Below are 26,004 nucleotides of genomic sequence, written 5' to 3' on the forward strand. Positions count from 1 at the left end.
GATTTCAAGTTTCTAGAGGCAGTTCGTGATAGTTTTCTATTCCAACATGTCACTTCACCAACCAGGGGCAGAGGATCTGACAAGCCCGCCTTGATTGATCTTGTTCTTTCAACTGATGAGTGTGTTATTAATTATGACGACACAGCATGCACACAATTTTCGCTGATGTTGAAACTTGGAAAAATAATTTTGTTCGCACACACATTTTATGTCCCGCGTCTCACTTATATTAACAAAATCACAGTCAAATTTACATAACCAGGTCGTCGCTCGAACGATTTGTTGCGACAAATATTAGATTTCACAAATTTCCTATAATGCACTTGCTGATAAAATAAGATGGGTAATGAAGTAACGCTAAGATTTGCTTTATCAAAGACCTCGAAACATATTCTATTTAGCTACAATACTGGACTAGAATAGAGTAAGAAAGAGTTTGATCATTCTCAACGTATATTTTGCACATTTATTGAATAACAGAATTGAATTATTTCAATCAGGTATTGACGATTGTACTACCAATAATGGTGGATGTGCCCACACTTGTACGAATACCTTTGAATCATTCATATGTTCTTGTAACATTGGATATACACTGGCTGCAGACAACCGAGCATGTAATGGTAAGTTTAATTCAATGATCTAACGCACGTATATATATATATATATATATATATATATATATATATATATATATATATATATATATATATATATATATATATATATACTAAAATACACAAATGTCAAGAAAGGTCATCAGAATATTTACACAACCGACAATAAAACCTATCAATCATGATTATGCATCATAAGGTGCAGAAAAAACCGTATAAATATAGAATCCATGTCATATGTTATTCGACGATTATCATCATTGCAAAAAACATTCAGAAATAGTGACAGCCTTTATTTACTTCTGAAGTCAATTTCTTTTGGATCTTTTTCTGATAGTCTTAACTGTTTGTAGTAAATTCTTGATGACGCTCGTCTCGAATCTTAACGCTACATTGAGGACATGGTAACTAGATAGCTGATTGCTGTAGTAATCAGACATATTTAAAACCGGTCGATGTATTTGTCTCGTATGTTACTAAAAGATGATTGTTTTCGCAAGAGAAATTATTATGGTACACTCCTATTGTTCGCGTTCAGTTTTCATATTGTACACTACTCTTGAAATAGGTAAAAGTTTTTTTTTTTAACTTTCCTGTTTTTATTATTGTAAATTATGTTTGTTTACTCATCAGATGTTAATGAGTGTGCAACAAACAATGGGGGCTGCGCCCACACTTGTACGAATAATATGGGATCTTTTACATGTTCTTGTGACACTGGATATACACTGGCTACAGACAACCGAGTATGTAATGGTAAGTTTTAACAATCAAACGCATATATATTGTTTTTCATATTTATATATTGCCTTTGAATTACTAATTTGTAAAAGGGACTTGTCTGACTTGTTGACATGTGGCCGAGCGGTTACCTCGTACGCCTCTTACCTCTGCAGCCTGGGTTCAAACCCGCCTGGTATCGGCTTGGTTTGATTAAATTTACCACGCTGTAAGTAAGAAGAGTGTCGTTCAGTTTGACTCTACCAAACAACGCAGGTTTTCCGGGATCCCCGGGTACTCCGGTTTCCTCCTGCATTATCACTGAACTTTCCTCCTGTTATTGGGCAATGCCTGTTGGATGGATAATAAATAAATAAATACAAAAAACAATAATAAATTTATGATTTGCGTTTGAAACCTAGATACTGTCATGATATTTCATTTCTCGAATTTTCATATTCTGCATTACTCTTGGAATAGGTAACTTTCCTGTTTGTATTATTGTAAATTATGTTTGTTTACTCATCAGATGTTAATGAGTGTGCAACAAACAATGGGGGCTGCGCCCACACTTGTACGAATAATCTGGCATCTTTTACATGTTCTTGTGACACTGGATATACACTGGCTGCAGACAACCGAGTATGCAATGGTAAGTTTTAACAATCAAACGCACATATATTGTTTTTCGTATTTATATATTACCTTTGAATCTTTAATTTGTAAAGGGATTTGTCTGACTTGTTGACATGTTGAGAAAATAAATTTATGATTTGCGTTTGAAACCTAGATATTGTCATGATATTTCATTTGTCGAATTTTCATATTCTACACTACTCTTGGAATAGGTAAAAGGTTCTTTTTTAACTTTCCTGTTTGTATTATTGTAAATTATGTTTGTTTACTCATCAGATGTTAATGAGTGTGCAACAAACAATGGGGGCTGCGCCCACACTTGTACGAATAATATGGGATCTTTTACATGTTCTTGTGACACTGGATATACACTGGCTGCAGACAACCGAGTATGTAATGGTAAGTTAACCATGTATCGTAATTATGATATCAAATAGGTTTTGAAAATAAATGTCTCTAAATGGATTTGAAATTGAAAAGTGAACTCTAAAATGTCTTCACACAAGGTTTTGTCATTAAACGTACCCCAGAAAGTCAATTGACCATGAAAGTATTCTCCCGGGATTCACATAATATTGGTGTCTGAGAGAAGATAATCGCATCTATAGTACACTAGTAATGAAAAAACAAGGTACCTTCCTAACATGACAGGTAAAAGTAATTACTATAAATGGCACACATTTATCATGAACGTAGCTCACCAATTTGATATTTGAATTTGAAAATATACATTACTGAGATTTTTACTTTTTGAAATTGTACAACACTTGCTTCTATCTTCATAATTATAATTTAAGACTCAGACTTTGTATTTTCTTAAAAAGCAAATATGTTGAGAAGCGAATTGACTAGATTAGTTTATAGTGAACTATTTCCATGGTCATCACCAGAACATTTTCCTATTAATGATATTGTATTTTTCTATTTTGACTATCTTAAGTTTCTGGTGGAAATAAATTTAAAACTATTCTAACAAGCTAACTAGGTAATTGACTTTGTGTCACAGCGCTCGTCACACATTATTTTACCGTGTGTCTCGTGAATGATTACACTGTAAGCAAATTCAAATTGTCTTAGTCGACGGAGGCACTGATTTCAAGGTCTGTACTGTAAAATGAATGATAGATTTACCAACAGATGATTTAATAAAGCACGTGATGTACTGAGTATTAAAGTCATTATATCGAACAAAACAGTTGCAAAAAATTGCCAAGTTGCTGTTATTGTTATAAATGACAGTGCAGGCATCTGAATTGAATACACACACACATGCGCGCGCGCAAGCACACACACACACACACACACCGTAAGATACATACTACTAAAATACACAAATGTCAGAAAAGGTCATCAGAATATTTACACAACCGACAATAAAACCTATCAACCATGATTATGCATCATAAAGTGCAGAAAAAAACCGTATAAATATCCCTGGCCATCTCAGTTAATCACACGAGGTCATATGTTATTCGACGATTATCATCATTGCAAAAACTATGCAGAAATAGTGACAGCCTTTATTTACTTCTGAAGCCAATTTCTTTTGGATCTTTTTCTGATAGTCTTAAATGTTTGTAGTAAATTCTTGATGACGCTCGTCTCGAATCTTAACGGTACATTGAGGACATGGTAACTAGATAGCGGATTGCTGTAGTAATCAGACATGATATTTAAAACCGGTCGATGTATTTGTCTCGTAAGTTACTAAAAGATGATTGTTTTCGGAAAAGAAATTATTATGGTACTCTCCTATTGTTAGCGTTCAGTTTTCATATTCTACACTACTCTTGAAATAGTTAATAGTTTTTTTTTTTTTAACTTTCCAGTTTGTATTATTGTAAATTATGTTTGTTTACTCATCAGATGTTAATGAGTGTGCAACAAACAATGGGGGCTGCGCCCACACTTGTACGAATAATATGGGATCTTTTACATGTTCTTGTGACACTGGATATACACTGGCTACAGACAACCGAGTATGTAATGGTAAGTTTTAACAATCAAACGCATATATATTGTTTTTCATATTTATATATTGCCTTTGAATTACTAATTTGTAAAAGGGACTTGTCTGACTTGTTGACATGTGGCCGAGCGGTTACCTCGTACGCCTCTTACCTCTGCAGCCTGGGTTCAAACCCGCCTGGTATCGGCTTGGTTTGATTAAATTTACCACGCTGTAAGTAAGAAGAGTGTCGTTCAGTTTGACTCTACCAAACAACGCAGGTTTTCCGGGATCCCCGGGTACTCCGGTTTCCTCCTGCATTATCACTGAACTTTCCTCCTGTTATTGGGCAATGCCTGTTGGATGGATAATAAATAAATAAATACAAAAAACAATAATAAATTTATGATTTGCGTTTGAAACCTAGATACTGTCATGATATTTCATTTCTCGAATTTTCATATTCTGCATTACTCTTGGAATAGGTAACTTTCCTGTTTGTATTATTGTAAATTATGTTTGTTTACTCATCAGATGTCAATGAGTGTGCAACAAACAATGGGGGCTGCGCCCACACTTGTACGAATAATCTGGCATCTTTTACATGTTCTTGTGACACTGGATATACACTGGCTGCAGACAACCGAGTATGCAATGGTAAGTTTTAACAATCAAACGCACATATATTGTTTTTCGTATTTATATATTACCTTTGAATCTTTAATTTGTAAAGGGATTTGTCTGACTTGTTGACATGTTGAGAAAATAAATTTATGATTTGCGTTTGAAACCTAGATATTGTCATGATATTTCATTTGTCGAATTTTCATATTCTACACTACTCTTGGAATAGGTAAAAGGTTCTTTTTTAACTTTCCTGTTTGTATTATTGTAAATTATGTTTGTTTACTCATCAGATGTTAATGAGTGTGCAACAAACAATGGGGGCTGCGCCCACACTTGTACGAATAATATGGGATCTTTTACATGTTCTTGTGACACTGGATATACACTGGCTGCAGACAACCGAGTATGTAATGGTAAGTTAACCATGTATCGTAATTATGATATCAAATAGGTTTTGAAAATAAATGTCTCTAAATGGATTTGAAATTGAAAAGTGAACTCTAAAATGTCTTCACACAAGGTTTTGTCATTAAACGTACCCCAGAAAGTCAATTGACCATGAAAGTATTCTCCCGGGATTCACATAATATTGGTGTCTGAGAGAAGATAATCGCATCTATAGTACACTAGTAATGAAAAAACAAGGTACCTTCCTAACATGACAGGTAAAAGTAATTACTATAAATGGCACACATTTATCATGAACGTAGCTCACCAATTTGATATTTGAATTTGAAAATATACATTACTGAGATTTTTACTTTTTGAAATTGTACAACACTTGCTTCTATCTTCATAATTATAATTTAAGACTCAGACTTTGTATTTTCTTAAAAAGCAAATATGTTGAGAAGCGAAGATATTTTTAATATGTAGTTAAAGACATTTCAGTTTTCTACACAGGCAATTTGCTTTTATTAGGAAATAGCTAAGTCATTCAGTTACAAGGTGTGTCTCATACACGAAACTTCCATATTTATCAATCGCCATACGTGAAATGGATATGTTTACTCTTTCTTGTACAATTAGTTTTAACAGACAGTATAATTAATCCGATGCTTAAATCTTTCATCAGATGTGACAACCACTGCATCACCATTTGTAGTTGAAATAAGGTAAATTTATTTCAAAATTATTATATCACCGACTGACCCCATACATTCAAACAGAACTCGAGTTTGCATTGTGTATATTCTATGATAGAAGCGACAGTTTTACTGTGTGTGGGGTATTTTCAAAAATATTTTAAACTGAGCTCTGATGACAGATTCCACATTGATATCATCTGGTGAACTATAAAATACATGCTCCAAATGACTGGCACTACCAAAATATCACATGGGAATGTTTCCTGTGAAGATTTGCTTTCATCCTCTTCAAACATATTTTGCATATTGTAAAGGTAACTTTTCCTTCAATATTTTCAGATGTGTTATGAACTGTGGAAATATGGTCACTGCCTCACAGGTCATGTCATTTGAACTACTCCACTCAGTGCACAATATCGATGGACGAAATATCGCATATGAATGGAGCCTACACGAATTTGGACTTAATGAACAGTATTACGTAATTAACAATTTCGGAGACTTCACATCAAATGGTGAATATTGAATTCTAAAATCCCTTATATTAGGCTTCACATGATAGTTGTAAATGTGATCACATGACTTTGTATATCATTTCATTGACTCTGTCGTCACGTTTAACGTCGAGCGTAGGATTGGTGCATTATTCACATGCCACTATCTTACTTATAGACACGAGTAATTCTAAAAGCACAACACAGGTTCAGTGTCAAATTCAAAACATATTGCAATTAGTGTTCTTGACCATAAACCACGTCATGGTGCCATCTTAATCGCACAGAATAAGTATATATTGTATATATTAGGTGAAGCTTCCAAATATTGATAAGAAGTGTTGTTGTATGTCCAGAATACAAAACGTAACATTCATAACATTTCTAATTGTAGTGATTTCCATCTTTACCTAGGAGTGGATCAATCGTATGTAAATATCAAGGAGAATACTCTCAAGAAAGGGACCGGCTACAAACTCACAGGATCAGTCGTAATCGGGGGTCTAGGAGATGGCATTTCTGTGTATTCGTTTTCGACTGCAGTACCCCCTTCTGGTGGAAAATGTGGCGTCACGCCAACCGAAGGTACTTTATCAGAACGAAACACTTGCCTAAGTCTGTACTATTATGTGCAACGGAAACGTTTTCTGCAGAGGTTTTAGTTTATATAATGACTTACTGTCTCGTATTATCGTACACCCTAAACACTGAAATGTATTGAATGACCTGTGGAGAAAACGTACTCATGTAGCTGTATATAATATGGTGCAATACATCCTAACAAATTGATTTTTAGATTCGCACCCTAGAACCAGCGCCCCGAATGCAATCGCTGATTTCAACCTGTTACTGTACACTTGAATTGATATTTTTAAACACTTCACATGCCATATTTGGACAGAGTGTTCAGTGCTGTGATCAGGAATTTTAGTAAATACGGGAACATATTTTTCCCAACACAGCACTGGTGTAACAAAAGTGGGTCAACCTCTAATGTTAACGTTACTTCTCCATCAGTGTTACGTTTCCACCAGTGTTACTCTCTAATCTCCGCACTTAGCTGGCAGATTATGTAACTATATTAGAATCACTCTCATCTCTCCACTTGTACACGGGATCATCTTGGGAATTAGCTAGCAGACATCACATAGTGTTCATGGTTAATTTGGTCCAGTCTAGGAGTGGCCAGGGAGCAGATGGACGCTCCTTGCCTTGCCTTCAGCTCGCTTGCCTTCAAAGTGAATCCATACTTTATTTATTCCAATTTTAATTTTTTGTAAACATAAATTACACAATACTCAAATGATTGCATGATAAAATCATCAACACCATAAATTAATAAACCAAAAGGTGTTGTTGCCTTAATTTAATGCAAACATTACTGACAAGTATGAAAAGTAGTTGAACAATGCCATCACGCCATTGTTCTTCCAGCTACCTGTAATCTGGTAATTAGTTTTTATTGGGCACTGCTGATCTTGTAATGACGTAATGTTGTCATCTCAGAATATGTTGGAATACTACTCGCGGAATGCAAACATTAGTTATAGGTATTACTTCATGACAGCTGAGAGACATCGCGTCACATCAAGACTTTGTAAATATCAGAAAGTTGTGTTATGTCATCGGTAATACTGACAGCAAAACTCGTTTGCGCACAATATGTATTCATTTTAAATACCGTAAATCAGATTATTTTGGTTCTTACAGGTCATGCACTAGCTACCGAGTTCCAAGTTGCCTGTTCCGGTTGGAGAACAATTGAAGTGAACTATGGAGCGAACGACGAAGGATCAGAACAATTAAATGAGGAAATACTGTACCGCATCCACCTTACAAGTAACAAAGAGTTCCATGTTAGACATTTCTTCTTGTCTACAGACCCAACTATGTTGGTGTTCAGATTACCCGAAGGACCCGTTGAGAGAGAAAACACTTGGGAGTTATTAGTAGAAATTGAAAATAAATACAAGGAAATCGAGTCAACTACATTTGCTGTTAAGGTAATAATCAAAACCTACTCGCAATTGTATCAACAAACCTTTTATGGATTGTACCTGTGTGCTGTGTACTTAAATCAAACCGGCAAAGTGAAATATTACTCTTTTACGCGGAGAGAGATGCATTAGCATACATTTATGTAGAAAGAGACATACATACATACATACATACATACATACATACATACATGCATACATGCATGCATGCATGCATACATACATACATACATACATACATACATACATACACACACACAAACAAACAAACAAACAAACAAACACAAACACAAACACACACACATACGTATGTTTTATGCAACTAAATGTTAACCTCCAAATCAAACCACGTATTCACTTACATTAATAATACGAAAACCTTATGACAACCATTAGTTTTTCTGTCGGCGTATGAATTGTCTGATCACATTCTATTTGTATTTATGATTTATTAAATCATCACATGGTTTTTTAAAATGTGAAGCTGCTATTACAGAATAAAATATTGTAACGTGATTGCACTTACTGATGTCAATATACACATGTTTCTTATAAGAATAAGTTCCCACGAGGTAAAATATCAGCCAACCTTTTTCAACACATGTTTAAATCAACCTATGTAGATCGTAAAGTATTCGCGTCATATCACAAATGTATTATTTATAATCTGGTTTAGGTTTCGCAAGGTGCTGCAGAAGAACAAATCCTTGACGCTGCATCGGATATGATACAATCATCCAATTTTAAAGAGCCATCCGAAGCCAATACAGTAATTATGACGGTGTCTTTGACACTAAATAAGGTAAGTTTATCTGAGCTACAACTATATTGATTGGTATTTACACTACAAGTGAACTTACAAGAACGGCAAACCTCAACATGTAAATGCAAAACGTAGCATGGTGCAAATTCTCTTGTAGACGCAAGCCCATGTCGATTGGGGATACGTGCAGCTCGATTTTTCGTGAGCAAATCAAATGAATTTGAACGAATGGCGACCATACTTTGGTAATCGTATAAATTCCACTCTATGTATATAATGTTAAGGAAGTTCTAAGGATTGGTCTGAATCAAAGGCAATGCCTAGAGCGCTACTTCACTTTCGAGACAGCAATATATGAAAGTGTCTGTTAAAAATCTGATGCACATTTTTGTTATTTTTACTTAGTATGACAATGTATTTTGACTGAATCCTATTTCATTTGTGTCAAAACATTATGTTGTCTAATTATGTATAGTATTTTCAATGTTATTTTCAAAACCCCTTGTATTAACTTTTCGATAGGGAAACAATGATGATAGCACGTCCTCGAATATTGAAAAGAAAAAAGCAGTAAGTTATCTGATCACGATTTTATTCCTTTACTTTAATGGCTCTTTCTGTCGAATAGGATATTTATATTTTCTTGCTGTCTATACTTCTGTCTGGCTGTCTGTCTGTCTGTCTGTCTGTCTGTCTGTCTGTCTGTCTGTATGTATGTATGTATGTATGTATGTATGTTTGTGTGTGTGTGTATGTATGTATGTATGTATGTATGTATGTATGTATGTTTGTGTGTGTATGTATCTATGTGCGTAACAACCGATATATAACACTATTAGCAACAAACAAGATATTGAATTCAAACAAGACTGATATGGCTCAAACATTAAAATCGTATCAACTATTACATATTCCAGTTACGAAATGAAATGTGTCAAATACTTGAATGGTCTACCAATAAATTGAAACAACCCGAGGAGATTTATCAGACATCAGCTACCATCGAGGTTGTTACCGAAGTGCCTTCACAAATTAACAAAGTTGCACAGGTAAATTCAAAAGTCCTTCTATTCCTATTTGAAAATCTTTACCGTCATATATACATAGTGGGCTATTTCATTTAATGCAAATTTTTTACGAGTTCAAATGTTCAGTGATTCTCAATTTCTTAATATCTTTCATAAAATGAAAATAAGTTAATACTCTCAAGTGTTATTTAATATTCGTCTGTGCACGGTTAGGTCTGCAAAGCTGTATGTATGTATCACACATGTACATACATAGAAAACATATATGTGAACAATTTATTGAAGCAAGTCATAGATACGGACATTTAAGGGTTTCATTTTAAGTGTAACAAGACTATTTGTTTTTTTGTCAGAGTTCTGCAGTCATAGCGACATCACGAGCATCGAGTGCCATTGCTGAAATTACAAAAGATCCGAATGTACCCCAAGCAGCGGTCATACATGCGTCAGAAGGTAGGGCAAACATTCGTGTACGCAATCACAAAATTGTACAACTTTGCACACCCTGATCAGTAAGTCCTAAAAGAGCATGCATATATATACATTTGTGTATGTATGTATATATATATATATATATATATATATATATATATATATATATATATATATATATATATATATATATATATATATACAAACACACACCCTTATATATACACACATCCGTATTTGCATGTGTGTATAGTTTTATATCTTTACATATATTTTCAAATTTTGAATCAAGTCAACAATTGAACTATGTAGAAAGAATTTAGCAACAAATGCACAACTGTGTAAAAATTGATTCTTCCGTTCTGATCAAAAGGTTTAGTTCGCGTATCTTCCAATGTGATGGAGTCCATACATTTATCTCGGTTCGAGGAAAAGGACGATTACTCGGCATCAACTGTGAGTATATTATGATTTCACCGTGATAAATTGCTTTTGATTTGAGCTAATTTTAAAGTCCCCTTGAAATAAAGATCAATCGATCATTTACTGTTGATACAAATTAAACACATCCTCCCACAGCACTCCATTCCTTCATAAAAGTATGAGGCATAAAATCCTTTCCGTCTGTCGGCAATTGTTTATGGCATGAGATTTCCATGATTAGCAAAATAGAACTTAGGTCACCAGATTTGAATGCCTTCCGTAATGGCAAAGTCTTTAGATTTTCGTTCCTACACACTATAGCTGTTAGAATGCAACAGAACATAAGCGATTAGTTATGTTCGAAGTAGAATCAAATTTATTGAATTTGAAGAGTGCATTTGCAAGATATAGCCTAATTACTGAAAATCATTAACTGTGCAAAGTAGTTATTAAAACTAAAAGCTACACCACCAAGCTTTTCAGAACTCGTGCGATTAGCTATGTTTGAAGTATGCACCAAATTATATTGAATTTGATGTATGCACGTTCAAGATATAGCCTAATTACTGAAAATCATTCATTGTACAAATTATTACATCAGTAAGCTTTATGACACATGTGAAGGGGATCTGTTAGATAATTAGGTCATGGCCTTCGAATATAAAGATGTAAAATTGTTCCATACAAGATGATATCGCTAATTCTACACAATTTGAATCTGAAATCAAAGGGGCAAACAATTAATACTACAAAGCTGTTAAATGGATAAGGTGAGGGGCAGGGCAAGATTTAAAAGTCTTCTTTGTAAGAGGCAGGGTAACAGTAAGAGTACGATACATTCCATTTAGGTCTCTGGCTTAACAAATGGTATCGTAGGGTCTCTTGGCAATTTATCGGAAGGCGTACTTCGAAGGATGCTACCAGGAGAACCACCTGTTAATATATCAACTCATGGTGTATCCATGCAGTTAGAAAGGACATCTACGGACGGCGTGGCAAACAAGACAATACAGCTTCAATCTGGACGCTTCTCTCTACCATCAGCAGAAACAATGTTTGGAGATGATAACTACGACACTGTTGATTTAAAGGTATTGTTATAATAAACTATTTTACAAAATCATTCCAACATGCAAACATTCGTGATGTGTCGTCAGTAGCAAAGACAATAATATTGCATGTGCAGTATACATACATTTTGAACGGTTTGTTCATAAATTAAAGTGTGTACGGCTTAGTACGTAGTCGTTCATACTTACAAAGAAATCAGTGACGTCGTTAATTATAGTCAACACTACTACTATAACCATAGTATCCAATATTTTCCAGGTCATTGAATACAAGAGGAACCCTTTTACATGGGATAAGACATCAGAGATCCAAAGTAGCGTGATTTCGGTCGAGATCTACGGCGGGAACTCAACCATGCTTAAGCAGACGAACACATCAGACGATTTCACCTTTACCATTAACCATGTCAGACACGACGACACGGACCCGTCTCCGGATGACGTTCCTGATCTGTCATTGTTAGATGACGTAGAACCAACAACTCAATATTCTGTCTTTAACATTACATCTAATACTACTGCTGTGCGTATGTATGTCTCGGTCTCAGAGTCGTCAAACGCCACCTTCACCATTGACATGAAATATGACGGGCTGCCAGAGGATGACGACTTTGATTTGAGAAGTATAGTGCCAGAAGACGTGATTGTCAATGGAAGTGAATGGGACACCCCAAACTCAACTACGTGCAATGTTGAACCCTCTGTGATTCCTAGACAGGTGAAGGAATATGAAGGAATTGCGAAAAACGCGAAGACGTTCGAAGTTTTCATACCAGCAGAGTGTGTTCCATATATCGGTATATATTATGTACTGATATCGGAATTCCGTGGAATTAGTAAGTTGTTTATAATAACTATTTCTATTTGTCTTTTCTAAGCATAGACCCTAGCGAGTTCCTTGTGCTCTTTACGATATCCATAAAATGTCTGCATTGCTGCAAAAACGTTTACTTTGGCAATTTCAGACTACAACGTCAAGATGGTTGCAAATTGAGAGTTCGTCATTTTTTTCACGGTCTGAGCTTCCACTTATGATGACCATTTTATAGGAAGAAGATGAGAGTTGTTTGTTTTAAAGTTGTCTTAATATTTTACTAACTAGAATCCCATTTCGCTGGCTCGATGTAACATTGTTGACGAATACACTCGTGTGATGAGATTACACGTAACATTTTCTTAGTCATGTTTTCGGTTCGGAAGTTAAATCGATTTCAAATTATTTATTTATTTTCAACAGACGAAACGACAGGGTATCCTATCCTTGATAGACCGAGCCACCCATTCACACTTACGATTCACACCGCAACGTGTCAGTACTGGAATGATGAACAAGACCATTGGCAACCAGATGGATGCAGGGTAAGAGAACATCATCTTATTTATTGTATCAATGCACGACTGCTAGAGCGATTTTTGTTCAGTAGTAACTACACGATCTGACGAATAATGACTGAGTTAAAACGACCTATATTGTTCTGGGTACAATTTTCAAAGACAGTGAAAAACACATTTTCAGAACGACATGGCCTAAATTATATAAATCCAGTGACTATCTGCCTATCAACCATAGCTCTCCTTAAATAAGTACACAATCCGAGACAGTAATCCATATAAACTGTAATCAAGCACATGGTAATAGCGATGTGTGCGCTCCCCATCTATTATAAGAAACACACACCCATACAGGAATATATATATATATATATATATATATATATATATATATATATATATATATATATATATATATATATATATATATATATATATATATATATATATATATATATATATATAGGTATAGAGCACTGTCTTAGCAGATTGATACTCACCGAGTTATATATATATATATATATATATATATATATATATATATATATATATATATATATATATATATATATATATAGTTTTGGTAGTACTGGAACTCTTTCTTGGGTGTAACTCGGAGTTTCACGCATATTGCGATCATCAGACACTCTGAGGCCTACTCTCTGGGTGTGCTGTATATATAGAGTGTAGACAATAGAAATACCACCATTCTATTGTCTATTGTCTATTGTCTATTGTCTACGCTCTGCCACTGCGGTATAGAGCACTGTCTTATAGCAGATTGATACTCACCGAGTTATATATATATATATATATATATATATATATATATATATATATATATACGCATACACTATAACCCAAACCAATGCGATGAAACACATAGTAATATGTTAATGTATGGACCTGCGTTACTTTGACTCTCGAACACTATACATTCTTGATCAATGTGTTCTGTTTTAGGTGGATCCTCTGTCAACTCCGGAGGAAACAATATGTCATTGCAATCACCTGACAAACTTTGGTATCGACTCTTTCTACGTACCTATCAATACAATTGAGTGGGATGTAGCGTTTGCAAACTTTGCACGTCTTGATGAAAATCCAGTGGTGTTTGTAACAGTTTGTATCATCATCGTCGTCTATGTCATTCTTGTAATTTTCTTAAGACGGAAAGACAAGGATGACTTACTCAAGGTATGCTAAGGGTACTCAACATAACCTCAGACCACTATAGTGGTCTATAGTGGTCTAAGATATAACTCAAGAAAATCATCAAAGAAAATGTTTTTTTCATTATGGCAAATCATAATATTATAAAGTCAATTTTGATAGTTGGGTATAAAAAAATTAAAATAAACACATGGTTACACTGGCAAAAACCGTATATTACAAACAAGCCCCGTGCACACCAAAGGAATGTACATACTATATACATCCTATTTTGGTAAGTTAAAACAAGTTGTGTCTACGGCTAGCGCAGTTTCGGTACCCTGTGCGGGTGGGTGCTGTTTCTGTGTCGATGTCTTACCAATGTCAATGTCTTACCCACCCCAAGTTTCAACACCACATTTGGGAAAAAAATAATTTGTAAATCATGTACATTTCTCCTGAAAAACTCCTTTTCCAACTTCTGGCCTCATGCAAATTAACCAAACTTAACATTGGAACCTGGGACTGATGTATTCGACCGTGCCAACCGTCTCATGTAAAATGACCGAAAGGTGATTAGTTTCAAACACAACTAATCAACATATATCAAAGTTACTGTAACTGTGAACAAATATGTCCTTAGAGCAATGACGAGGAACATGCATGCAGAGCCATTGCATATATACGACTTGTGGCCAGTGTATTGTAGCTTGGGACCCCGGGTGCATTTGGCAAATGTGTGAACTTTACTGTATGTTTTATGACACCAAACTGTGACAGGGTAGTATTTAGTTAAGTATTTTGAAAGTTCATCCCGAACGCACTTTATACCTTGAGTAGAAGAAATATGGCATGTGTGTGTGTGTGTGTGTGTGTGTGTGTGTGTGTGTGTGTGTGTGTGTGTAGAAAGAACGCACAAATACACCTTTTCCAAATCGTATTGCGCGACTCGTTTTGTTGACAATTTCGATTATCTTACTTTTTTTTCAGTGGCGCACGACACCATTGGTAGGAAATCGTCCTTTTAGTGACGTCAACTATCACGTGACGGTATATACTGGATACACAATGGATTCCGGAACGCAGTCAAATATATACTTTAACCTTGCAGGAGAAAGGACAGATTCTGGTACCAGACAGCTGAAAGATGACCATGGAAAGGTAACTTGCAACCATTTTCCAGAGCTGTTCTATATTTACGGACTTCATTAGATGTAATACACGCAACTTATTTCTGATAAGGGTTGTCACACTTTGGTTATCTTAGTCTTTCGATTCGTATTAGTTTCAGTCACTTCTTTCGAGAAGAGCAGATATTGTAGATAATATCAAGTATTGATGTAAACAAGTCCAGATAATATACCAAATGAGTGTAGATAACAACAACACTATAATATTATATTCCACTTCAACATTGAAAGAGTTCACCAGTTATATGTTTACAGTCGAACATGTCATGTGTGCAAAATGGTGGTTGTTGATCCCAAACATGTCGCTCTATTGTAGATGTTCACAAGTGGGAGTATCAATCACTTCCTATTGACTGTACCAAAGAATCTCGGAGAACTACAGTATCTGTACATCTGGCATGACTCTTCAGGTCTTGGTGATGATGCTTCATGGTTCTTATATCGCGTTGTTGTCACAGATATGGAGACTGGAAAGTGGTAGGGTCATACATATGTGTACATGTTTATGGATACATAACAGTCATAGTATCATTCAGCATATCAACATCCTGATATAGATAGTAATAGGCACAAAACAAATATATATATATATATATATATATATATATATATATATATATATATATATATATATATGTATATATACACTTTACATTTACTTAGTGCAATTTACATAGGCATCTCCCTATATAAAAGTGGCACAAGGTGAGTGTATACACGTTTCACCCAAGTTAACGTACGTACATGAAATATCAATGCAAGTCTTCTATGGCATTACAATTGTCTTCTCTCATTCGTTAGAACAGTTGATTGCGTAGTACGGTTTTCTTCATCATACTTCAACGGATCATTCACCAGTTATATCTTGATACCAGATTTGTGTTCAGTCAATTGCAAATGATGGTTAAGAATGTTTGAGGTAAAATGTAACGAGAACCTTTTAAATATACAGCCAAAACAGTATTATTCCAAAACACCATAATACTCGGCTTGCATCCCATTAAAATATACGAACTCGTTCGTACTTCACCTTTCTGTTCAATTTGACGCATACTGTGTATTATTTATTTAACTTTGACTTTAATCAGGTAGGCCACACAGGTGACGAACACCTATAAACGTGGACCCCAAAACAAATACACAGAGGAAAATAGCGACAATGGCGTTGTAGGACAACTGTACAGTTTTTAAAATGTTTATCCACATGCTGATCCATGCTAGGTATAGGTGTTCATTTGCTGAATGATTATCCAGTTGCCTATCCAGCTCTGTTGTTATCATTGCAGTAGATGCGATTATTTGACTTGTATATGGGTGGTCATGTTGCTACATATATCTGCATACATTTTTTGAATGTTCGTTCACTTGTCTATGAATCCCTGATGTTATCTTTGCAATATACATCATTTGGCCGTTGCTATGGGCGTGGTCTTGTTGCTAGGCACATTACATACACTTTTTGAATGTTTGTTCACTTTTCTAAGCATCCGTTATCTTTGCGAAATACACCACCGCTTGTTTGTTGCTATGGGCGTGGTCATGGTTGCTAGGGATAATTGCATGCATTTTTGAATGTTTACTTGCCTAACAATGATGTTGTTATTTTAGCAAAACTTGAGATAGCAAATAGTTTGAAAATCTATGGAAGCATATCCAAACTTAGCACTGACTCTACATGCTACATACTAATACGGACAAATGTCTTTACTTCAGCTTTCACTTCCTGTGTAACCAGTGGCTTGCTGTTGATAAGGGTGACGGTAAGATTGATCGGATCTTGACAGTCGCTGCTAAGGATGACGTATTGAACTACAAGAATCGTATTGGTATTATGAGACAACAGGCTTTCACTGAAGATCACTTGTGGGTTTCTCTGTTCTTAAGGCCAAAAAGAAGTAGTTTTACACGTGTACAGAGACTGTCTTGTTGCCTTTCAATGCTGTTTGCCTACTTGATTTCCAATGCCATGTTCTACAAAAACGACTCGGACTCCGAGGAAGAGAATATGAATTTTACCTGGATACACTTTGGGCCAATCAAGTTCTCACTGCAACAAATCTATATCGGTTCTATCTCAACCCTGATCGTTTTCCCTGTGAATATTCTGATCGTTTCCATCTTCAGGAAAACAAGAAGATATGGTAATAGGCCGACAATTTTCCGTAGATGTTGTAATCTGCTAAACTTCAGGAGAGCTTTCTCACGCTATTCCACAACCATAGAATCGCCAGATGATGCAAGGGTAAAGGAAACAAGTTGTCTGATGCTGCCCTATTGGTGTCTGTACATTGCTTGGATCAGCACATTCCTTGTGACGTTGGCATCCGGGTTCTTCGTCATCATGTACAGCATGCAATGGGGACCATCCAAATCGCATGCTTGGTTGACTTCGTGTCTCACATCTTTTTGTGAGTCAGTGTTCCTCATCGAACCAATAAAGGTAGGTATACGATAAATTGCATCTTGTTCACCTGTGAAACCATTTGTCTTTTACCTGCGGGAATTTGACCAACATGTACATGTGTGATCAATTCTAAAACCCAAAGTGTTACTGAACAACGGAATATGTAGGTTTGTATTATATGCACAACGTTTGTTAAATTGAAAGGTTTTTTTTTCGTTTGACTTCACTGTTTGTTCAGGAGTTGTTCTGTGTCGTACGTATGTATAATGTTTAAAAAGATCAATTGAGGACGGTTTGCTGAACACCGATTGTTACGTATCAGCAGCTCAACAGCTTCGAACAAATATACATCACCCTATTATGTGAATTTATCCAAAAATGCAACGATAATGTAAACTTATAAAATGCTATACTTTTGAACTTGTGCAGGTTCTCGTACTGGCCTATTTGTTCGCGCTTGTCATGAGGAATCCGGAAATAGACCAAGAGTATACTGGCAACAAGACGATCAAACAAGAGATGAAACAAGAAACCACTAACTTGCAGCACATGAACTTAGGTAAATTACTGATTTATGCTTGTTGAGTATTAACAATTGTGACAGTGGTCCGGTGTGTAAGAAGGTAAGCCATAAACATAACAAAGGCGAAAAGTGCATTCTAGGATCTGAGGTTGGAAAATTAATTATTTTAAAACATCACCAGATCTAGAAGTACACTCGTGTTTTACTTGGACTACAACGCTGCTTTCTGAGAAGGATATAGCTGGACACTATATTCACAGTGTTTCTCGTCAACTACTGTGATGTTTCAAAGTTTGAATAAATGGGAGAGAGTCTAGATGAATTTACAGTACTATTTCTGATGCAATACTAAGACGTTAAGACAAATAGGTAAAGTAACACATCGAGTCAAGGCAAAGTTGTAAAGTAAAAACATCAAATCTAGCCTTGATACATAGTGTTGATTAATACAAAACAAAACATAATGACAACAAGTGTACTTTTTGTTTGGGGTAAACAGAAATGGAAGGAAATGGCCCATCTCGGCCACTGAGATCGGATGAAATACATGAAGTAAAACTAAGGAGAACCCGAGAGAAGCAAACGATGGCTGTATTTTATGGAATTATCGTGTACATGGTGTTTGTGGGAGTGACGATAACACTATGCAGATACGTTAGAGACCCGATGACGTATTACCTCAACACTCACTTGGAAGATACTTTCACCAATCAACAACCGAGATTCAATAAAGTATGAAACAAAATATTTCTTCGACTTGCTAATGGAAATGTTATCTAAAATGTCCGAAATACATGTGCAGTACATGCATGTTTGCATGTGTGTGCGTGTGTGCTCATGTATGTATGTATGTATGTATGTATGTATGTATGTATGTATGTATGTATGTATGTATGTATGTATGTATGTATGTATGTATGTTTACCAAAAGCAGTCTATAGTCTATCTGTCTGTATATACGCCAGTATAATTAATATATCAGACGGTACCGTGCATTGACATAACTAATGGTTTAGAAATTCATCCTTAGATACGCACACCTGATCAATTCTGGGCATGGATGGACACTGTGTTTGTTCCAGCTTTGTATAAGGCAGACAAGAACCCACCAACTTCTACCGCTGATGGAAGACATTTTCACATTGGGTTACCACGCCTGAGACAACAAAGACTCATGAAAGGTAAAGGAACTATTCTGAACAATGTCCGACTTCTGTTGAAAACGGAGTGATTGGCAGATTAATATAAAGATATTCTATTGAGCAAAATAACAATAACTCAAGATTTCAATGAAGATGGGAGTGGTCGGTGAATTCTCCTGGTTTGAAAAAAGCACATGGGAGGTTAAAAATTCCAATCTTGTTGTTTATCTCTATTGAATTTCAAGACTGATAGAAATTACATCATATTAGTAAAAACTGAACCAGGTAATTGCTGAAGGAGCCAAAATTGATTGAAAGAATCGAAAAATATCTTGGATATGTGGAACTGTGCAGTCATTCTTAATGGATACGTCGGGCATGCTCTTTTCACCGAATTTCAATTATACTAAACAGCAAAATGTCCATGTAACTTCATATACCTTTTTTCACATGCCTTCATTCCATATCCTGACAAAACTTTGTTCCATAGAAGTGTTAAAAAATAAACTGCATTGCTCTTTTACTTTGGTTTAGGATCTTGTGTGCGAAATTTACAGAAAACGCGGTTCGAGTGTGAACTTGTTGGCGAGATCGAAACTTTTGATTTTGATATTGGTTGGAAATCATTTGAACCAGATACAAATCACACCAGCGCAGACAGTCCTTGGAAACACCAGGATTCCACAATCTTAAGTGGCATCCCTGTCTGGGGACATCATGGGTACTATGATACTACTGGTTATGTGGCAACATTTCAAAGACAAATATCGGAAGTTAGAAAGCTGACACAGTCACTACGAGATGAAATATGGATAGATCGGTTTACCAGTGTCGTATTAGTGGAGTTTGACTTGTACAACCCTGATAGTAAACTGCTTGCAAGTGTTACATATATGGTCGAGTTCTTGGAGCCTGGTGGAGCAGAGTGCATGGCCCTTCAAACCACGTTTCGTCTTCTCCACAGTGTGTTTGCTGGAAACAAGTCTTACGATAACTATGCCATAACGGTATTCATTTCCTGGGTTCTGCTCTTTGCATTGGGCATAGTTCTGATTGTGTCTCTTGTCCGAAGGCTGATAATACAGCGATTTGTATTCTTTAAGTTGCCATGGAACTTTTTTGATCTTACATTGGTGTCAACTACCTTCGTATCATTAGCATTCATGGTTATCTTCGAAGTCAATGCCAGCCGTGTCGTGAAGAACACCATACAGAGTAAGTAATGCACCTTGATGATGGAGACAAATGTTCTGTTTGTCTCATCTCTGTTATCTCACTCAACCCAACCGACCCTCATTTTCTCCAAAAAACCACCCAAACGTTGATTTTCCGTCAAACCGAGCTGAGATAATTTCGAACCCATATGACCATCGTGGAGTTATCGCAAGTGAGAATTTCGTTAGGGATTTGCTTTAGTCATGAACTTGACTTTGTTTACTCTTAATGTAATATTTACATATTTAGATATGTAACATATACCCTCCGGAGATACATGTTGGCCGAGCGGTAAAAGCTGCAGAGGCCGATATGAGTCTTACAAAGCTAAGGGACGATAGTCACGAGTCTGGCAGCGAGACTAGACCTACGTGTGAACACATGATTTAATATAGACTTGACACAGTGCAGCTAAAGATCATTACACCTCGACATTCTTACACAAGCTGTCATTGGTCAGAATCGAATCACACGATCTTCTTTAAATAAACTATTGCTGGCGTGGTGATATTGCTCGCGTGTGCAAAGACTAATGCCCAGCACTATTGCCCACTGAAGTTATTTCAAATTTCGACGTGACAAAGTAACAAATAGGCCAGTACGACAACCTGCACAAAGTTCGAGGTGACAAAGTAACTACTGGGAGACACAAACGTTTATTTCTTGCAGAAATTTTAATAAATATAATTACACTTCATCTCCTACAAATAATGCAGGCCATGTCCATATTAGATGCTTATATGCAAGTACAATTTCGAAATGCATCATCAAAGAGAAACTTTTCTTCTATCCATGACGAATGATGATGAGTGAAGAGTAGCTATGTGAATGACTGGATCAATGAGTGTACGGTGTAATAAATTTAATAACACATGCGCTCTGGCAATGTCACAATTAGTGCCTGCCCTCGGGCTGGCACTTTTTACCAAAATTTTGATGATGCCCTCGCCATCGGCTCGGGCATCATCAAAATTTTGGTAAAGAGTGCCAACCCTTGTGCAGGCACTAAATTGTGATATTGCCATCGCTGGAATGTGTTATTATTTAAATAAAACAATTCAAGTATCCTATATTCTTTCCCATTTGAATTTTTCCTTTCGAATTTTCTTTTTTTCCTACCACTGACCAGTATGGCCTATTATGGCTTATATCTCGCGAACAGTTTGGTGTATTGTTATTGGTTTACTTCCTGAATGGGTGATGATCCTCATTTGTACATATCAGTCACACTACTTGTGCCAACTTAGCGTATAAGTTCGCATAACGCGTAGTTTGGGTATAAGTTCGTATATATGAAAATGTATAAGTTTTCGTTATCATTTAAAGGGGAACACCACTCCAGGAAATAAAGGCATTTCCATAAAGTGTGGGTTATGGCGAGTCATTTTCATGATTTCATGATTACTTGCAATTTCAAAGAATCATCAACTTGATCTTATGTCTTCATAGGGTATCTTTGATGTGGACCATTGCATGATGGGAGTCAGCAGAAATAATTTATTCATGGTTACATAATGAATATTCATGAGATGTTTTACAAAGAAGGAATAAGTACATAGGAGTCATGACCATTCATTGTGCATTGTGTATATATTATAATACATTATTTCTGTTGATTCCCACCATGCGATGGCCCAGAGCAAAGATACCCTATAAAGTAATTATAGGTAATATATCATTACATGACTTTCTACAACCCATAGTTTATGAAAACGTCTCTATTTCTTGGAGTGGTGTTCAGTTATTCTGACAGCAGTGACATCCCATTAACACATCAATATAAATCTAATGTCGATTTATTGCAGCTGGTAAAGGAAATCTTCAGGAAATAGCTGCCTTGAGCAACACATTAAATCACATCTTGGCTGTCGATGTATTCTTAGCAATTTTTCGCTTTCTGAAACTACTGCGTTTCAACCGCAGAATGATGCTTCTGTCATTGACCCTGAGAAAGGCAAAGGCAGCACTGTTAAGTTTCGCCATTTACTTTATTATTACTACGTGTGTCTTCTCGCATGCTGGCTATCTATTATTTCATATGTTTATCGGTAATTTTAAAAGCCCAATAGACACTGCATCACTGCTTTTCACTGTGACTGTTGGCAAGTTCCCACCTCCTGAAAGTTTAGATGTTTGGAGCACTTTGTCAATCTTTTTTCTTATTGCCTATGCTATGTTTACTATCATTATTACGATGAACATTTTCATTGCCATCATCAACGATGCCTTCGTCCAAGCAAGAAAAGAAATCGACAAACAGAAGAACCAATTTGACATGCTGGATTATCTTACGACGAGGTTAAAGGCCAAAGCTATTGAGATTGGTGTATGGACAAAAGGTAAATTACACAGTATATATATATATATATATATATATATATATATATATATATATATATATATATATATATATATATATATATATATATATATATATATATATATACTCACACACACACACACACACACACACATATATATATATATAATGACTCTGTTAACAGGACGAAAGCTAGTCAGAACTTTTGAAAACCCTTGAAGTTCAGTTTGATATAGACCATCCATTTTTTTTAATTTCCTTTATAGATGTATAATATAAATATCTCAGTATAAGTAAAACGTCTATGCTCGAGTAAACACATTCATGTATGTATGTATGTATGTATGTATGTATGTATGTATGTATGTATGTATGCTTATAGTTATTGGTTATTTTCCAGAAAATAAAGAAAATGATAAAACGAAGAGAACCGTGGATGTATACTTCACAGAAATCGAGAAGAAACTAGACAAACTGGAAAAGTTAACAAAAACGTTGCATTAAACCTGGACACCAAACGTTGACACAAATATTCAGATGCCTGATGAAAATTATTGTTAATGTCGTGCTCTAATACTTGTAAGCATTCAATCAAGCAACATTAATATTTCGATTCACCTTTTAATGAGAATTGTAGTATCAGAGTGTGACAATATACTTAGACGAATTCAACTTACATGAAGTATATGTATGTAATTCCAGCTATATGTAGACTTAAAAATATGCTGAAATCAATTTCTATTCGTAAGAATTTTAAGAATAAATGTTTGTGTTCATGATGTTACTCTCCAGTGTTATATAGTAGCTGTAATATTAACATCAATTAGTTCTAAAAGTTAAGATATTAAAGGAAAGCCTTGTGAAACAACTCTCTTAAACTTACTTTAAGCGTTAGAAGTTTCATAAAGAGCCGTTTAGGGAATTAAATTGAGTTGACAGTACATCATCAAATGGTATGAGCAGTTGAGGGCAGTGTTGTGGCTGAAACTAGGACATAATCAAGTCCTCGACTATCAAAGTGTACATATTCTATACGTTTTAAACTAGATTTAGTATAATATAGTGCATAAACTACCTATTATCACATTGTGATGAATAGTATAATCGCGCCATTTACATTCAATTATGTGTGCCACTTGTTCCAATAATGTTTATTGTATGCATCAAATTTTATCGTATCTCAAGTTCAAGAATGAGTGAAAATAGAAGTGTAACTAAGGATATTTCAGTAATTACAGGGGGTGGGGAAATGAAGGGTCCCCTTTTACAAATCGATTATCGATGGAGGGCGATACCTTGTAAAATAGGATAAGGTGGAGTCACATTTTACTTTGACTCATTGAATTATCTAACTTTGCATTATTTTGTGATTTTTTGGCATTCCACCTCTGTCACCACTAGCACTGTCAAATCCAACAGTGGCCACATCCCACTGCCGACATTGTACATTAATATGAAGCTTACCAGTCGTATCACTGGTGAGAACCATGCAGATAAGTAATTGATAGTTTTGGTGTGAGGAGAAGAGAGGGTCTCATAAGAGTATGCGAGAGAGGAGTATTAGGATATTTGGGATTATGGGGAGAAACGGTGTGGTAAGATATTTGGTATAATGTAAAAGACTGGATAATATAATATAATATGCTAATGTCAGTCCCAACAATGTCGGTAGCGGGCCCATGTAGTCTACGGGAGTTCTTGCCTTCAACTCTGCCAATTAGATCCGAACACCATTGATTGATTGGCTGATTGAATGATTATTGATTGACTACCTGACCGAACGACCGACCGACCGACGTTGACACTTCAAATTCTAAAATTGTAATTACAGTTTTAATTACTTGAACTATCACTATACAGAGTCGCACTCGCTACATTTAACCCTGGATGATGCTTGTTCTAATGAACATCAATTTAACTTACCTTAGTATATGCAAGAACATAATTTATTACATTGTGGTCACTAATTTATTTACAACACATTCGCACTATCTACATTTTTTACCAAGAATGACAATTGACTTTATAGACAGGTTTGTATGTAAGCACTGTATGGTTGAATTGTCAATATCGAAAATGATTAAATGAAATAAAACAATGACATTCTTGGTACATTTTCCCATTAAATTGTCTTTGTGATTGGTATGCAGCATACTTCATATCTCTGCTTGGACTGTACTATATGGAAGGGTGAGTGAGTGGGAGGGGGAGTTGGCTCAGACTACTATATGGAAGGGTGAGTGAGTGAGTAAGTGGGTGGGGAGTTGGCTCAGACATTACTATATGGAAGAGTGAGTGAGTGAGTGAGGGGGGAGTTGGCTCAGACTACTATATGGAAGAGTGAGTGATTGGGTGAGTTGGCTCGGACTGTACTATATGGAAGGATGAGTGAGTGAGTGGGTGGGTGGGTGGGTGGAGGAGTTGGCTCAGACTACTATATGGAAGGGTGAGTGATTGGGTGGGTGGGTGGAGGAGTTGGCTCAGACTACTATATGGAAGGGTGAGTGAGTGGGTGAGTTGGCTCGGACTGTACTATATGGAAGGATGAGTGAGTGGGTGGGTGGGGGAGTTGGCTCAGACTACTATATGGAAGGGTGAGTGAGTGAGTGAGTGGGGGAGTTGGCTCGGACTGTACTATATGGAAGGATGAGTGAGTGAGTGGGTGGGTGGAGGAGTTGGCTCAGACTACTATATGGAAGGGTGAGTGAGTGGGTGAGTTGGCTCGGACTGTACTATATGGAAGGATGAGTGAGTGAGTGAGTGGGGGAGTTGGCTCAAACTACTATATGGAATGGTGAGTGAGTGAGTGGGGGAGTTGGCTCGGACTGTACTATATGGAAGGGTGAGTGAGTGAGTGAGTGAATGGGTGGGGGAGTTGGCTCG

At 36.0% G+C, this 26,004-nt stretch overlaps 2 protein-coding genes across 2 annotated transcripts; both read left to right on the forward strand.

The window, feature by feature from the left end:
* Positions 1-8,019: 8,019 nt before the first annotated feature.
* LOC144434388 (polycystin-1-like protein 2) lies at positions 8,020-14,381 on the forward strand. The gene is made up of 10 exons (XM_078122838.1): positions 8,020-8,133; positions 8,804-8,929; positions 9,413-9,460; positions 9,808-9,939; positions 10,272-10,371; positions 10,724-10,806; positions 11,622-11,864; positions 12,103-12,679; positions 13,081-13,202; positions 14,139-14,381. The coding sequence occupies exons 1-10, from the start codon at positions 8,020-8,022 to the stop codon at positions 14,379-14,381; spliced, it is 1,788 nt and encodes a 595-aa protein (XP_077978964.1).
* Positions 14,382-15,382: 1,001 nt separating this feature from the next.
* Positions 15,383-25,161, forward strand: LOC144433989 (polycystin-1-like protein 2). Its single transcript, XM_078122425.1, has 9 exons — positions 15,383-15,488; positions 15,834-15,994; positions 17,231-17,957; positions 18,351-18,480; positions 18,944-19,176; positions 19,475-19,625; positions 20,121-20,801; positions 22,607-23,140; positions 23,522-25,161. The coding sequence occupies exons 1-9, from the start codon at positions 15,396-15,398 to the stop codon at positions 23,623-23,625; spliced, it is 2,814 nt and encodes a 937-aa protein (XP_077978551.1). The 5' UTR covers positions 15,383-15,395; the 3' UTR covers positions 23,626-25,161.
* The last annotated feature ends 843 nt before the right edge of the window (positions 25,162-26,004 follow it).

The sequence above is a fragment of the Glandiceps talaboti genome, chromosome 4 (genome assembly GCF_964340395.1).
Source record: "Glandiceps talaboti chromosome 4, keGlaTala1.1, whole genome shotgun sequence".
NCBI classification, from domain to species: domain Eukaryota; kingdom Metazoa; phylum Hemichordata; class Enteropneusta; family Spengelidae; genus Glandiceps; species Glandiceps talaboti.

Coding starts and splice junctions, on each gene's coding strand:
- LOC144434388 (XM_078122838.1), top strand. CDS start 8,020: ATGTTGGTGTTCAGATTACCCGAAGGACCCGTTGAGAGAGAAAACACT. Junction 8,930..9,412: donor TGTCTTTGACACTAAATAAG/GTAAGTTTATCT, acceptor ACTTTTCGATAG/GGAAACAATGATGATAGCAC. Junction 10,807..11,621: donor ACGATTACTCGGCATCAACT/GTGAGTATATTA, acceptor CATTCCATTTAG/GTCTCTGGCTTAACAAATGG.
- LOC144433989 (XM_078122425.1), top strand. CDS start 15,396: ATGGATTCCGGAACGCAGTCAAATATATACTTTAACCTTGCAGGAGAA. Junction 15,995..17,230: donor GATATGGAGACTGGAAAGTG/GTAGGGTCATAC, acceptor TCTTTACTTCAG/CTTTCACTTCCTGTGTAACC. Junction 19,626..20,120: donor ACAACAAAGACTCATGAAAG/GTAAAGGAACTA, acceptor ACTTTGGTTTAG/GATCTTGTGTGCGAAATTTA.